Source organism: Rhineura floridana, chromosome 6 (assembly GCF_030035675.1).
Source record: "Rhineura floridana isolate rRhiFlo1 chromosome 6, rRhiFlo1.hap2, whole genome shotgun sequence".
Taxonomy (NCBI): domain Eukaryota; kingdom Metazoa; phylum Chordata; class Lepidosauria; order Squamata; family Rhineuridae; genus Rhineura; species Rhineura floridana.
Genome location: NC_084485.1, coordinates 82946397 through 82962042, shown reverse-complemented (window position 1 = coordinate 82962042; position 15646 = coordinate 82946397). Strand labels below are relative to the sequence as shown.

General features: G+C 44.8%; 1 protein-coding gene across 2 annotated transcripts in view; it reads left to right on the top strand.

Moving 5' to 3' along the window:
• KIF2C (kinesin family member 2C) overlaps nucleotides 1-15646 on the top strand; it is a 53699-nt gene that overhangs the window by 27217 nt on the left and 10836 nt on the right. Inside the window, exons 15-19 of one of the 2 annotated variants that reach the window (XM_061632746.1) lie at nucleotides 948-1152; nucleotides 3292-3402; nucleotides 3938-4005; nucleotides 15253-15361; nucleotides 15444-15551. In XM_061632746.1, coding sequence (XP_061488730.1) covers nucleotides 948-1152; nucleotides 3292-3402; nucleotides 3938-4005; nucleotides 15253-15361; nucleotides 15444-15551 — 601 coding nt within the window. Of the gene's footprint in view, nucleotides 1-947; nucleotides 1153-3291; nucleotides 3403-3937; nucleotides 4006-15252; nucleotides 15362-15440; nucleotides 15552-15646 lie in introns of both variants that reach the window. The other variant, XM_061632745.1, reaches the window with a different exon arrangement.

The following is a 15646-nucleotide window of genomic DNA, read 5'->3' as shown; positions in this document are numbered from 1 at the left end:
CATATGGGATGTAGATCTGACCAATTCTCATTACCTCAATAACTCTTGGGAAGAAGGAGCAGCTGACAATGTATAATCTGTTTTGCCTGAACTTAAAAGGTAATTTGCAAGATAGGGGAGGGGGGAAATGTCTGTAACCTTTAGTCTTCTAGTGGTAATATGCAGCATAAGAAAAACAATAAGTACTTAAATTTTTTAGAATTAAGAGACTCTCTTCTCAGGTAACCTAAATTCTGCACCAAAAAAATGTAACTTGCATGTTCTAAATTAACCTGCTAAATTCACTGGTTTTTGAAACTTTAAAGGCTTTTTGTTGCTGCAAAAAGCAAGTCCAAGTTAGTAGATAGATGTGGAGAGTTAAGGGAAAGTGACTGGGGATTATGAAAGGAGGGTGCACAGTCATATCACAAACTCCAAAACACTGAATGCTTAGCAGGTGTCCCCAAATTTGTTGGGCCCAGGGGCTCACTTAAAAATCTAAGGACATGGACACCACAAAACACCCAATTTACAGAAGAAAAACTGGTAATCTCAGAACCCCCGAAACAAATAAAAACACAGACAAAAAAGCAGGCAATCTTCCCGGAAGAGACACACTCCGACCCACCAGAAAAATGTCTCATTAAAAAAAAAAATTAAATAGAGGGAGAGGCAGAGGGCAATGGTGGGCACCAAGTGGGGTATCTGAGGGTGCCATTGTGTGCATGTGTGCCAGGTTGGAGACTCTGGGCTTAAAGTCATGCAGACATTACAAACGTTAGAATTCCTTAATATAGTAACTTCACATTAAAACGTGGAAATAGAAGCATTAATTGGACCATGCTATTGAATGAAGTACAGACAACACAAGTTATTTTAATATATTGTGAGGCAAAAAAGATACAGTACAGTTGGTATAACATTTAATATCCATGATCCAATGAACACTTCTGTTATCTCTGTTGTAGGACATCTGGGCATACATTTGCGAACTCCAGCTCCTCACGCTCCCATGCTTGTTTTCAAATTATTCTGCGCAGAAAAAGAAAACTTCATGGCAAGTTTTCTTTGGTAGACTTAGCTGGGAATGAAAGAGGTGCTGATACCTCCAGTGCTGATCGGCAAACACGGATGGAAGCTGCAGAAATAAACAAGAGCTTGCTAGCTCTGAAGGTAGAGTAAATCATAAGTGACGCAGGCAAAGAGAGTTTGTGGCATTTCTGGACAAGGGCAGAATAGACTGTTATGAACCTAGGAAGAAGACGTGTTGAGTCATACCACTAGTCCACCTTGCTCATTATTGTCTAAAGTGACTGGCAGCAGCTCTCCAGGGTTTCAGACAGAAGTTTCTCTCAGCTCTATATGGAATGCCAGCGATTGAACATGGGATCTTCTGTGTGCAAAGCAGATGCCCTACCACTGATTGATGACCCTTTTCCACTGATGGCATAAAGGTGGGACTATGGTGCTGCCTGCCTGTCTAGTACTGTCTACCTGCCTGTTTGGTTTTGTAGACATGGACAAACCCGCTCAAGACACAGTGCTACACATGTACTCTAGCGGGGACACTTGCTAAAACAGTTGATTATGGCTAAAGTAAAGCCTGGGGTATGATGATGATGATGATGCAGTGGAACAAACACAAGAACAGTAGCCTAGGCTGTGATTTTGTGATCCTCTTGGCATAAAGAGGCTCTGGATTGTGCCGCCTTCATATGTTGTTCCTAGCCCATACTAATCCAGTACATGTTGTTCTGAAAACCTAAGCTTTGTCTTAAGGACTGCTGTAAAGGAAAACTATTGATTTGCTAGTGAGTGAAGGATAGGAATCATTGGCTTCATAAAGCAGAACATATTTTGGCTATGCATAGAGAAACTACTTACTGTAAGTTATGCACGAACAACAAAAAAGCTGTTTGGGAGCTTGTAGAATAGCCACTGAAGGATAAGAAGACTGGATGAGTTTCTGCTAGGAATGATATGTGAAAAGTTGCTTGGCGACATTCATCCTGGAAAGCAATATTAGAAATTTATCGGGACCCAGAGGACTGGAACTGACTTGTATATGCATCTGTCAAATAGACAGATAACAAAATGCTAAACTGCAATGGCTTTATTGTGTGTAACTATCCACCAGTACCTGTTGCAACATGGTCATTACTTGCTCCAGCATCATAACTCTCTGTCTTCCTGCTAAATTAAAATTTGCAGCCATACTGAATTCTTCAAACATGAAGAAACAGCTTTTTCAATATGTTGACCTAAAAAGAAAACAGTTTTGGTGTACTACTTAGCTATGAAATGCTGAAGCATCCAATATCGCTTTGGGAGGAAGGTCAGGATATACATTTAATAATAAATAAAATATCCTATTTTCAAATAGCTCTGTAATTATAAAGATTATAAACTTAACTTTCTTACACTTAATTAAACTGGGATGGGCCAAGGATCCTCCCTACCATATAGGATTTATATTGGGTACTGCTGTTTAGGAGTTGAATTAAAATGACTTTTGAACCTCTTTCCAGTTTTATATAAAGGTTTAATATTTGTATGCCATGTGTGCACAAGGAAAATGTGCTCCAGGTGGTTTACAAATGATAACAAGCTATTAATGATTTATCATGATAAGTTAGAATTTCTACTAAAATGCCAACAGGATGTTTATTGGAAAGTTTAAAGAATTTGGTTACAAATAGGCTGATGTTAGTAAATGGTTTAGTCCAGTAGTGATGTCTGTACTTAATGGTGATGTCACTTGCTTGCACACCTTTGTAGTATGGCTTCTTACTAATTTTGTTCATAAAGCAGAACAAGAGGCAAGATGTACCAAACAGAAGTATTGCTTCTTGAATCATTCTAGATAGTAACTGAGAAGTGGTGTATAACAGCGCTTTGCTCGAGGGGCCTTAGGTGATGAGCTCTGCAAATGTTTTGTCTAAGAACATGGTAAGCAAACCATTAAGTTCACCTGTGACAATAATTAGAAGCTTCCTAGGACAGGGCACTCCTGAGTCTGTGAACGATCTAGCATAAAGTTTAGTTCAGGGGTGGGGAACCTATGGCCCTTCAGATGTCATTGGACTCCTACCTCCCATCTGCTCCATCTAGCATGGCCAATGGTCAGAGATGATGGGAGCTGTAGTCCAGTAATATCTGTAGGGCCATACATTCTTCATCCTGCAGTGCAATCCTAAGTGGTTAGAAGTCAAACTAAGTTCTACTGAAGGCAGATTAAATGTTTAGCTACAGGCAAGACTGTGATCCTAAACTCTGTGCAAAGATGACTGTACTCTCTTCTCCCATCCCCAGGAATGTATCCGTGCTCTAGGCCAGAATAAACAACATACACCTTTTCGGGAGAGCAAGCTTACCCAGGTGCTGAGGGATTCTTTCATTGGAGCAAATTCCAGAACCTGTATGGTAAGTTACATAGCTGGCCTTGCGATCTCAGTTGCAGCATGAACTTATTGAAGTTACCACTTGATTCTATCTCATTCTGCTCTAGCTACAAGTAAAATGTCTAGTTCATGCCAGGATGTCTTAATTGAGAACATTATTGCCAGTTCTTGATTGGTGCAGAAAGCCAAAACAAGCTTCCTAACTCAGTGTCCTGTTGCACTACTTCAGGAGCCTGTATGTCTGAATCCAAAGCAAATTACCAGCAACAGATCCAACATATAGAAGTTAAAAATTGTGGTCCAACCTTTCCTTAGTTGCATTAGGGTGGCAGTCTGGGCATATATGAATGGGAAAAGGCCCATAGATTTCTGTTTAAGTCTAAATTACAAACAGATGATGTGATGGTGAAGATATAAGAGAGCTTATTCATTGTTGATAGGGTCAGTGAAGCAGAATTCATATGATAGCATTGCAGGCAGGATAGATGGGAGTGTTTGCAATTGCACAGAAGGTAAGAAATGAGTGCAGGCTGCTAATTTTTAAAATCTGCTTTCAGATTGCAATGATCTCTCCAGGCATGAATTCTTGCGAATATACCCTAAATACCTTGCGGTATGCTGATAGGTGAGTGGTTGCTGTACTTGCAGATCTCATCCACAACACTGGGGTAAATTGTTGGTCATACAAGATAACTTAATCATAATATATTTCTGGGAAATAGACAGAAAAGCTATTTTTAGTATTGCCATTAGAATGCCTGTCCTATCTGATTTTGACTAGGAATGGTTCTAATACCACCTAATCTGGAGGAGCGCAAGCTGGATGAGGCAGTCCCTTGGCAAAAGAGGAAATATTAGCTATTTACTAGGACTGTTTCTAATGTATGGATGTGTTCACACATCATGAAATGCCAGGATTGCTATGAATGCACAGTGGTGCGTGTGGTCCAATTATTCTCTCATGAATGACAGAGGTCTCCAAGCGGGTAGTGTAGCTTCGCCTACAGCCCAGAGACAGGAAACACCTCAGCAAACACTTTGCTCCTCCCCTTCTGCTGAGGCTCAGTTCCTTTCTTGCAGAGCTCCAGACATCAGCTTCAAGCACAATTCAGAAAGGAAGAAACATATAAGCACAACATGAACTTGATAACAGAGAACAAAGGGTACTAAACACAAGGTCAAGTGACCCAGAGCAAAGAAACAGAAAGGAGTCATGGCACTTAATGACTAAGTCCCATCCACCATACGATTTACTGCATGGGTGGGCCTTGGAGACCTCTTGTCATCCATGAGGAAACACCCTTTACGGTAAGAACAAACTGTTCCTTCTCTCATGGATGACAGAGGTCTCCAAGCGGAACATACTAGCTGCAGACCTAGGGTGGGCCTAAGAGATAAGACCTGCTGTAGAACCCAACGGCCAAATGAGGTTTCTGCCAAGGCCAGAAGGTCAATTTTATAGTGCTTTGTGAACATGCTAGGCATAGACCACGCCGCTGCTCTGCAAATATCTGATATGGGAGCATTTGTGGAATAAGCCGCTGATGTGGCTGCAGATCTAGTGGAGTGTGCTGTAATGCATAATGCACACGAAGCGCCTCATAGGCCAATGATATGCATGCCTTAATCCATCGAGCTATGGTTGCACTTGACACTTTTTTCCCCAGAGTGGCATGATGGAATTATACAAATAGGGAATCAGATTGCCTGAACGTCTTGGTTCTATTGATGTACACTTTTAGTGCCCGTCTAACATCTAGGGAGTGCCATGCCTTCTCCCTCGGGTGAGAGGGGTTAGGGCAGAAAGAAGGTAAGACTATTTCTTGATTTCTGTGAAAGGTGGTGTTGATCTTAGGGATAAAGTTAGGTCTTGTACGCAGCACTACTCTGTTCTTGTGAAAAGTGCAAAGCTGCTCTTGAAACCAACAAAGCCTGCAGTTCGGACACCCAACGTGCTGTTGTGATGGCCACCAAGGAAGAAATCTTGAACAAGAGCCTTTTCAAAGAAATTGAACCCAGTGGCTGAAATGGTGCTTTTGCTTTTCGAAGAGCAGAAAGAATGTAGTGTAGACTCCACATAGGGAAACGGTGAAGAACCGGTGGACTGATTAGAGTGGCGCCTTGAAGGAAACGTTTAACTAGAGGATGTGATACCAGGGAGACAGAACCTGGTACTGATAGTATCGATGACAAACGCTGACGTCTGTCTTTTCAACGTGGCAGGGTGCAGACCCACCTGCAGTCCTTTTTGTAGGAAAAGTAGCACATCTGGTAGCGCAGCTGTTTCCAGATCCCTTTCACATTTGGCACACCACTGTGAAAAAACGTTCTATGTGCTCTGGTAACTGCGAAGTGTGGAAGGCCTTCTAGTGACCAAAATGGTGTCCACCACTGCCATGGACACTCCCGATCTTAGCAGTCGTGCGCGTTCAATTTCCATGGGGCCAGACTGAGCCACTGGGAGGCTGGGTGGAACAGAGGTCCCTGGTGGAGCAGGTCCTGATATGTCAGTAGATGGAACGGCTGAGAATCGGTCAACTGCATAATGTCCAAGAACCAGGGACTTCTCGGCCAATACAGGGCTACCAGCACCACCTTGGCCTTCTCCAATCGCACTTTCTTTCAGACCTTGGCTAGTAGCAGAGTCGGGGGAAACACATACAGCAACCCCTTCGGCCAGGGGGCCGCCAAGACGTCCACTTGTTCGGCCTTCTGAGTCAGAAAACTGGAGTAGAAATGGCATAACTGATGTCTTGTCTCTGATGCGAAGAGATCTAGCTTGCACCTTGCTATCCTTGCCTGTAGGATGTGAAACATGTCCTTGTTGATAGCCCATTCTCCTGGGAACATCTGCTGCCGACTTAACCAATCTGCTGTTACATTCAGATTGCCTTGAATGTATTCTGCCGTGAGGGACGCTACATGGGATTCTGCCCAGGACAGCATCACCATTCCCTCTGCATGCAGCTTCAATGAACGTGTGCTTCCCTGCTTGTTCAAATGAACCTGAACTGTCGTGTTGTCCGTCCATATCAGCACGTCCGGGTATTGCAGCAGGACGGAGAAATGGTGGAGAACACGTTGGTGATTGCAATATGCTATGTCCTGCTGGAATCGGAGAAGCCACTGCAGTGGTCAAGAATGTAAACGCGCCCAAGGTACAATGCCTATAGCTGTCATGGCCCCGTCAGAGGACTCCGATGAGGACGACTCAGGAGTAACAGCAGCAGACCCAGGAGCAGCAGACCCAGAAGGAGACACGGAGGAGACTCCTGAGAATCCAGCTCCTTCTCCCCCTCAGCTGCAGAGCACCCCAGATACAGCAGAGGCCCTGCAGCCAGACGCAGACAGTGAACAGGATACTCCCCCCTCACCTGCAGAACGTAGACAGCAGAAGGTCAGGCAGAAGAGAGGCAGGCCTGTCCCCTTAAGGCCCAAACGCTGAGGGCTCACACCTGCTGTCAAACCTGCTCCTTATAAGGCACACATTGGCCTCAGCTTGTTGCTGACTGCAACGTCAGGCGTGGCTCGTGTATTCCTAGTTTCCCTGCAGCATCTCTTGGACTGACCCCTTGGCAATTGATCCTGGACCTCTACTGACCTCGCTTCTGGACTTCGGACTTGGAAAGTAAGCTTCAGACAGGCCTGGCCCTTATCAGGTTCCCTCCTCGTTTGCCTGGCAGATTTACAACCAGACTGCCGGCTAAGGACTTTCCTCCCCTGCTAACGACCCAGGCATTTCCAGCCCCCACCGGCACTGCTGTCTACGTTCTGCAGGTGAGGGGGGAGTATCCTGTTCACTGTCTGCGTCTGGCTGCAGGGCCTCTGCTGTATCTGGGGTGCTCTGCAGCTGAGGGGGAGAAGGAGCTGGATTCTCAGGAGTCTCCTCCGTGTCTCCTTCTGGGTCTGCTGCTCCTGGGTCTGCTGCTGTTACTCCTGAGTCGTCCTCATCGGAGGAGTCCTCTGATGGGGCCATGACACTAGCCGACACCATCATGCCTAATAGTTTGGCGAGGACCATGATGTCTGCCGACCGACGGTGTGACATCATGGCGGCCAGGTTCACAATCTTTTGAATTCTCTCACCCGACAGGCAAATGAATTGCTCAATTGTATCTAGCATTGCCCCCAGGTGTTGAATCCTCTGTGATGGGTTGAGTTGGCTCTTTTGGTTGTTCACTAAAAACCCATGGTCTTAGATGAGCCAACACGATCTGGACATCTTCCCGAGCTCGATGAACCGATTTGGAGCGTATAAGGAGATCGTCCAGATAAGGATAAACATGTAGTCATTGTAGTCTGAGGCTGGCTACTACAGTCACCATGATCTTGGTAAACACCCTGCGGGCTGACGATAGTCTGAAAGGCAGCGCCTTGAACTGATAGTGGAGGCCATTGTAATGAAATCGAAGGAGCCGGCAATGTGCAGGGAATATCGGCACATGTAGATAGGCCTCCCTGAAATCTGTGGAAGCCAGAAAATCATGAGGTTGAAGAACCTCCCTGATTGACGAGAGAATTTCCATTCGGAATCTGCATGGGGCCACAAATTGATTCAGAAATTTTAGGTCGAGTACCACATGCCAGGATCCGTCCTTCTTCCCCACTAAGAAGAGTACTGAGTAAAGCCCTGAGAAACACTCCTCTGAAGGCACTTCCTCTATCGCTGAGATGTCTAGCAAGTGGCGAATCTCGTTTGACACTGCTTGGAACTTCACTGTGGATCTGGGTACCGGAGAAGGAAGGAACCTGGCCGGCGGATGCTGCAATAGTTCTATTTTGTAGCCATCTTGCACCACTCGCAGAACCCATTGGTTGTGAGTGGTATCTCTCAATTGGTGGGAGAACTGGCTTAACCTCCCTCCCACCGGTGGTAGCCGAGCTGAGTCAGAAATGTTGCTGATTCTGACACCCTGGGCACCCTTGACTAGGAAAGTAGCGGGAAAACGAGGTTTGTGGAGATTCTTGTGGGAACCTGGATCTGTCCCATGAAGGACAGGAACTTCTCAAATCGCGTCCTCTCCCACTAGATCTGAAAGCATGAAAATTATGTGGGGACTGGAAGGAACCGGGGGGGGCATCTATATAAGCACCTGCCATCCCTCCGTATGGTCTTTTGTCCTTAGACTCTAGTAAGACCTCCTTTAACGCTGCATCCCCAAACAGCTTTGAACCAGTACAAGGGACTGAAGCCAAATTTGCTCGAGAAGAGGCATCAACATCCCAGTGTGAAAGCCATAGGTACCTACGAGCAACTGCTGCTGCTGCCATGGCCCTGCATGAGACCTGGGTGGAATCTGTTAGGTCCAAACCCAACACGCAAGCCGTCCTGTCTACCCCAACTCTCTTATTACACCCGGGAAGAGTGCGGAGCTGAGTGCAAATGAACCCACTATCAGAGATCAAGTAACACGAAACAAAACCTTTGCAAAGGGGACCCAGTACTTACTCGCCGAAGCAGGCTAGCATGGGAACCTCGTTTATTGGCGTGTAGCAGTTTATATAGACTCACCCCGAAGTTTACAATATCGGGTTCACGTCATAAAATACAAAAGAAGCAATTGCTAACTGTCATAGCTATGGGGCATGCATAAGGAGACAAAAGGGAGTACGGGGGAAGGACAAGTGGAAACATCAAGATTATCTCTTAGACTCTATGTCTGCACATTTCACATGTCCTTGAGATAAGCACTATGCAAGTACAGACAAAAGCAACTTATTGAGGGGAGGCCCAGCTGCAACCGGGCGCCCCCTAAGCTGGAGGTAGACATGACACTATTATTGCTTACATATCAAAGGGATATCACAAGTCAAGGATATGAGGGGCACAGGAGAAGTAGTTGACATGTCTATGCGAGTTACATTAGCAACAATAAGCAAGGCTATCAGCATGAATATGATACAGAAATGCATAGTGGGGAAGTTTCCAGCTTAAACCGGCTTTTATTATGCGAGCCACTGGAATGCAGATAAGGGTCAGGTCACCAGGAAATAAACCGATACTTTATATCAAAGTCAAATAAAGGCCACTTTGGTTCTATTTCCCATGAAGCCCAAGCTGGTTTAAGTCAGGGCAAGTGAACTGTAGTTTTACAGCTCTGGGGATTCTGTTTTATCCTTAACAAATCCATAGTAGCATCTGTGAAATGGCAGGAGCCCACTGCTGTACTCATGTCCTGCCTGAGAGCCTCCCCTGGACATATGGGGCTGCTGGAGAGTAAGCCACCGGAAGTAAATACCCAGGGACATATTCTAACTACCTGTGCAATAACAAGTCCAGAGGACTACCTGTCAAAACGAAAAGAGTAAAATAAAATAAAAAATATTTCTTTTATTTAACCACTGAAATGCTTAATCACAGGTAGTAAAGCCGAATATCCATACAAATATGCCAGTTTGTGTAACTTTGAGACTAGTTATACAAAGTGCAACTGTGATGTAAGCCTTACCAAATGCTAAATGGAATTTTAAACTGTCTTAAGTCATCCAGGTGCCTGCTAGTGAAGGGAAGACTTAACTGAGCAGTCAGTTTAATTACATTTACCTAGGATGATAACAAGGGAACCCTTAGCACAGCCTTTCCCAACCAGTGTGCCTCCAGATGTTGTTGGACCACAACTCTCATCAGCCTCAGCCAGCATTGCCAATGGTCAGGAAAGATGGGAATTATGGTCCAACAACATCTGGAGGCACAGTGGTTGGAAAGGCTGCCTTAGCGCATCCAAGGAAGTCACTGGAGGATCTCAATATTTACTCAGACAGTTATGAAGGGCTACAACTATTCAAAGAAGCAAACTGGAGCTTTGCATTGATGCCCTAGAAATAGATACCTCATGTAATTGACAAGCTGTATTTAGCTTAATCTACTTATCGTGCTTATTTATGTTTGCCCACCGGAATGTATTTATTTATTTATTTGACAGTAAATCCTCCTCTGTAAGGAAGTGACTGGATAAATCCAAAGGTCACACAGATAGTTATGAAGGGCTGCAAAAAGTACACAGAGTTATGGGCTGCCACTGTCCATAGGAACAGACTGGGGCTTCCAACTGCAGCCCATGAGGCAATTCATATACCTTGGTTGAGTTTTGTTTACCTTCACTATATTAAGGCACCAGATTATTCTACTATTGCCTTTGAAGATGGCCTGCTGCTGTTCAGGCCTTGGGAGAACTGGAGCTTTGAGGTGAGGCTCGTGAGACAATTCATATGCCCTCCTTACACTGAGGTCCCCTAGAGGAACCACCAGGTTGCTGTGTTGTTGCTTTTAGAAATGGCCTTCTGCTGTTCAGGCCTTGAGAGAACTGGAGCTTTGAGCTGAGGCTCACGAGGCAATCCATATGCCTTCATTACACTGAGGCCCCCTAGAGGAGTCACCACATTATTCTACTGTTGCCCTGGAAACGGCCTGCTGATGTTCAGGCCTAGGGAAAAAGGGAATCAGGTCTCTTAGAAATATTGAATCTGCTGTTCCAGTGCCTCTTATAAAGGTGGGAAAGCTTTCCAGCCGAGGACTATGACATATCTCTGCCCAACAGTTCTTAACGGAAAGCTGGGCCCTTTCCACCATCACTGGACAGACTAGGACCATAAAGATGGTGGGAAACCTCCTCAGGTACCATAAAAACGGCGTGAAAAACTCCTCAGCAAAGAGCTATGCCATATCTCTGTCCAAGAGCTCTTAACGGTAAAGTTGGGCCCTTTCCAGTCACTAGACAGACTAGGATCATAAAAACGGCAGGAAACCTCCTCAGCAGAGGCTTACACCATATCTCCACCCAAGGATTCTGTGTAGCAAAGCTAGGCCTTTTCCTCAGGGTTCCTTTCCACAGTCACTGGACAGGTTAGGACCCAAAATGCAGCAGAGAGTGATAAAGAGCTGCCCGTTTCTCTCAACATAAGCAACATCTGCACCAAACGTTGCTACTCTGGTGCAATTTCTGAGAAGGAATACTTGGAAGGTATTGGCTGCCTTGCTTACCTTAGGGCCTGGGGTGACCAAGTACTGTGCACACAAGGTAAAGCACAAATTACGGGTCAACATTCCTCCAGTGGAATTCCTTTTGACATAGGCCATGAAATGTGTGAAACTGATGGCCACTGAGATGGCTACAGCTGCATATCACTGTGCTGTCCCTCAATAATGATATCCATAAAAACAGCCCAGGATGTCCCAGCCATGGTTACACACATAAAATGAAAGGGAGTGGTACCAGGCGTCATACAGATAAATTCTTGATTAATCAGCACACACACAGGTAGAGGGGTGCTGTGGATTAGTGAAGCCAAAATTAACTGCATACAATAGAGGGAAGTGGTTTGACCCCTAAATGCAGCCAAGGGCAAAAATAGTGAGGCCAAAATCACCACACACAGTAGAGGAGAACAGTTTGAGCTCTAAAAGCAGCCAGGAGCAAAAATCACCACACCTCAGGTGAAAAAAGTTTGGGCAGTAAGACCTGTTGGGCTGTTGCTGGATGGGGGGGGGGTAACCTGTTGCAACTGGCCTGTTCTGTGAACAGGCTGCTGTTCTACCACTGAAGAGTGGCTTGATTGGCCATACCCTATTACTACCACCTCAACAGAGGATGGGGTTCTTGCTCCCCATACACACTTGGCATTAAATACAGAGGTCTGGAAAATGCAATTCGTCAGGTGTAGGTTCATCAGGAAATGATCTGTAGCATCCAAAATGGCGGGCACTGTTAGTGTCAATGCATTCAAAATGGCAGACGCTGCTGAAGAGCCGCCCGCCAAAGCTCGCCTCAGGTCTAAAACACTCACTCGCTCTGATATTGACCTTGCTACCGCAGTCTCATCCATGCCTGGAAGGTTGACTGCCCCGGAACTGGAAGGGCCCGCTTGAGCGGTCTCGCCGAATGGGAATAAAAGGGAGAGGCACAGAACGACTAAGCGACTAAGAACAAAGGTAAGAACAAATAATGACAAATGGTACAGTAAAGAAAGATCTCACGAAAGGATGTACTCTGAGCGGAGACAGGAAACAAACTGAGCCTCAGCAGAAGGGGAGGAGCAAAGTGTTTGCTGAGGCATTTCCTGTCTCTGGGCTGTAGACGGAGCTACACTACCCGCTTGGAGACCTCTTGTCATCCATGAACAGACACCGTTTATGATAAGAACCAACTGTTCCTTCCCGTTTCACTCCTCCGCAGTCTAAATAGAAGAAATAAACCAGGAAGCCACAATTAAGCTTGACCTACAATCCTGATTTTGTCCAGGTTTGGCTGTTGCAAAAAGCTAAGCATAATTGTCAGTTTCTGGTTTGCTTTTCTTGGTCATGGCAAGCCTGAGCAATCAGGCTGCATTCACCAACATGCTGCTTTTTTGCATGTGTGAACGTAGCCTATTGTTTCTTCCTTTGTCACCTCATCCAGTATTTGCTTCTCTAGATCAGATGAATGCTGGGACCATTTCCAGTAAAAATTATATGGGAGTAAAATATATAATAAATTGGTAGGCACAGTGAGGGTTAATAAATTGGATTCTAAACTTTGATTTGTGGCGAGGAACAAAGCAGGGCGGGTACCCCTCTCTTCATTATGATTTGTGATAGCTCTGTATCACCTGTAAAACTCAGATCTGTGATAGGATCAGTGGGATTAAGATAAATGGGATTGAAGATATATTGGGAATGCATGCAGATGATATGTTAATAACTACATTCTGGACAATGGTGTCTTCTACTTATCTCCAGAAGGAACTGGCAGTGTTTGAGGAGGTGGCGGGTGTTAAAGTTAACTTCAGCAAATCAGATCTGTTGTGTTTCAATATCCCACCCGCTATTCAGGCACAGCTTTCCAAGGCATTATATATTCCACTCTGCCATAAAGATTTTCGTTATCTAGGCGTGCAAATAACAATCTCAACAAATTGTATAAAGCCAATTGTGGCATGATATGGAATAATACCAGTAAGGATGTCAGTTGGTAGAAAAAGCAGAACCTTGCTGATGAGGGTCCCAAAGCTTCAACTAGTGCGATGGCAAAAGCAGCTAAATAACTTTATTTTTGGTACGAAGGCACCTAGGATTCACCAGTCTCTGTTATATGCCTCATAACTACAAGGAGGGTAAGGTATACCTAAACTAGAGCTATACTATGCAGCTAACCAATTAGTGCACCTTATCCCCTTCATGGAAAGAGACCTTTCTAAAATATGGGTATCCATCGAATCCGTGGAGGTGGAGGGAACCCCAATCAATATATATTCATACTGGAAACAAATTCTGCTCTTTGGGGTGGATAAAGAACCCCTTTACCTTAACAAAGTTCAAAACCTAGAAAATACAGGCGAGCACTCTGGTCCCAGCTCTTTCAGCTCTGATCCCCATTGCTTATCACTCTCTCACGCTCATAAAATATTCTTAGGCACAGGCAGATCTCTGGAAATCCAAAGGCCTTCATTGGCTATGTGACTTCTATAAAAGCAACAGGCTAATGACACAAGAGGATATGAGTGGATGCAATTCCATTCAGTCCTAGTAAAACACCAGAAGGCTGAAGCTTCAACCCAGGAACTTAATGGGTTTGAATGGGCTCTGTGGAGTTACAATGGGGCAATAAAAGGACTGGTATCTAATATCTATGGGTGGATGTGTGATTCTGGCCCTACCCTTGCCATCATACTCAAGGCTTTGTGGGAACAAGATCTAGGGATAGACATTGAATTGGAGGACCTGAACTCGCTGTGGGCCAAGCCCCCATATAAATCTATTTCAGCTGGCATAAGAGAACAGTCCCTAAAAATAATCCATAGGTGGTACCTTAACCCCAGAAAGCTCTCCCTTATGAATCCACAGATCTCCCCACTCTGTTGGAGGGGATACCGCTATGACAGTGTCATATGTGGTGGACTTGTCCTAGGGTGCAGGAATTCTGGGTAAATATATTCCAGGAGGTCACTATGATTATGGGACAGTGGATCCACCCTTCACCACAAATAGCTCTCCTTGAACTATTCACAGGATGGGACATGGATATAAAACATAAAGTACTTTTGAACCATCTCCTAACTGCAGCCAAAACAGCAATTGCAATTGGAAAGAGTTTAAGACAGTTACCTAGACTCTTGGTACCAGAGTCTGGCAGGTGGCACTACTAGAGAAACTCATGCAGAAAGTGAGAAATGAGAAGGAGGAAAAAGACAGACACATTTGCTGCAGTTTGGTGTAAACTTCCTGATTTCGCAAATGCTTAAGATTGATTCCATCCAGAGCCATATACCCACCTCTTCCTCTCTTAGGACATCCTACTGCCATCTAAAAAAGTGTTATATATAAAGATGATCACCTGTCAAGACAAAAAAAGAGTGTTAGAACCTTTGCTACTGGGCGTGAGCCCCAAATGTATATACTTATCTGGAATTGTTAACTCCTATATGCTTAAGATTGTAGTAAGATCTGGTTGTAAAGAGTTCTTTCCAAAAGTACTATATCAGGGTAGTGGCTAATTCTCTCTGTTTTATGTCAATCCTAAGGAGGGAGGGGGGACAGGGGAAAGATTATAAATGATTTTTTTCTGTTGCATGTTGAAAAGTTAATAAAAAAGCTAAATATATTTAAAAAATCATATGGGAGTAGGACAGGCATTCTAACAGATTACCTTCTGAGCAATGGAAGGAAAATACAACTCAATTCTTCCTTGCATCAAATAGCTAAAAGCTTTTGTGTTGAACAGTCCATGTTGGTCTGCCAGGGAATGGGTGCTCGGTGTGTGTTGTTACAACTAAGGGAAACCAAAATGTGCAGGTTGATGCAGAAATTGGCCAGACACCTCACCTATGGTGTGTACGAGATCATTAAGTTCTTTACCAAGGTAGGCGTCTATATGAAAGTCCTGCCTTCTGTTCTCAGAGTGAAGGAGCTCCCTCACAGTGGTACAGCTGGAGAAACACAGAACTGCATGGAAACTGAAAATGAAGAGCTGGACATCAGCGAGGAAGAATCGGACCACCTTCATGAGGTCTGCATGTGCTGGGCTGGGGTCAACCTGGGGAGTAGAGCTTAGTGAGGCTGTGCTAATACTTTCCCTTGTAAAACAGCAGCTTTCTGAAGATGAGCTGTCTCCACATCTGTCCAGTTTCCGTGAGGCTGTCACCCGGATAAGTGAGCTTGAGGAGAAGGCAATAGAGGAGCTTAAGGATGTCAGGGAGGTATGTCTTGATCGGTGGTGCACCAAATCTGCTCCGTTTGTTGAAGTGGTTTCTGCTGTTGAACAATTGGAATTGCCCCTGAAATGATGCGTATC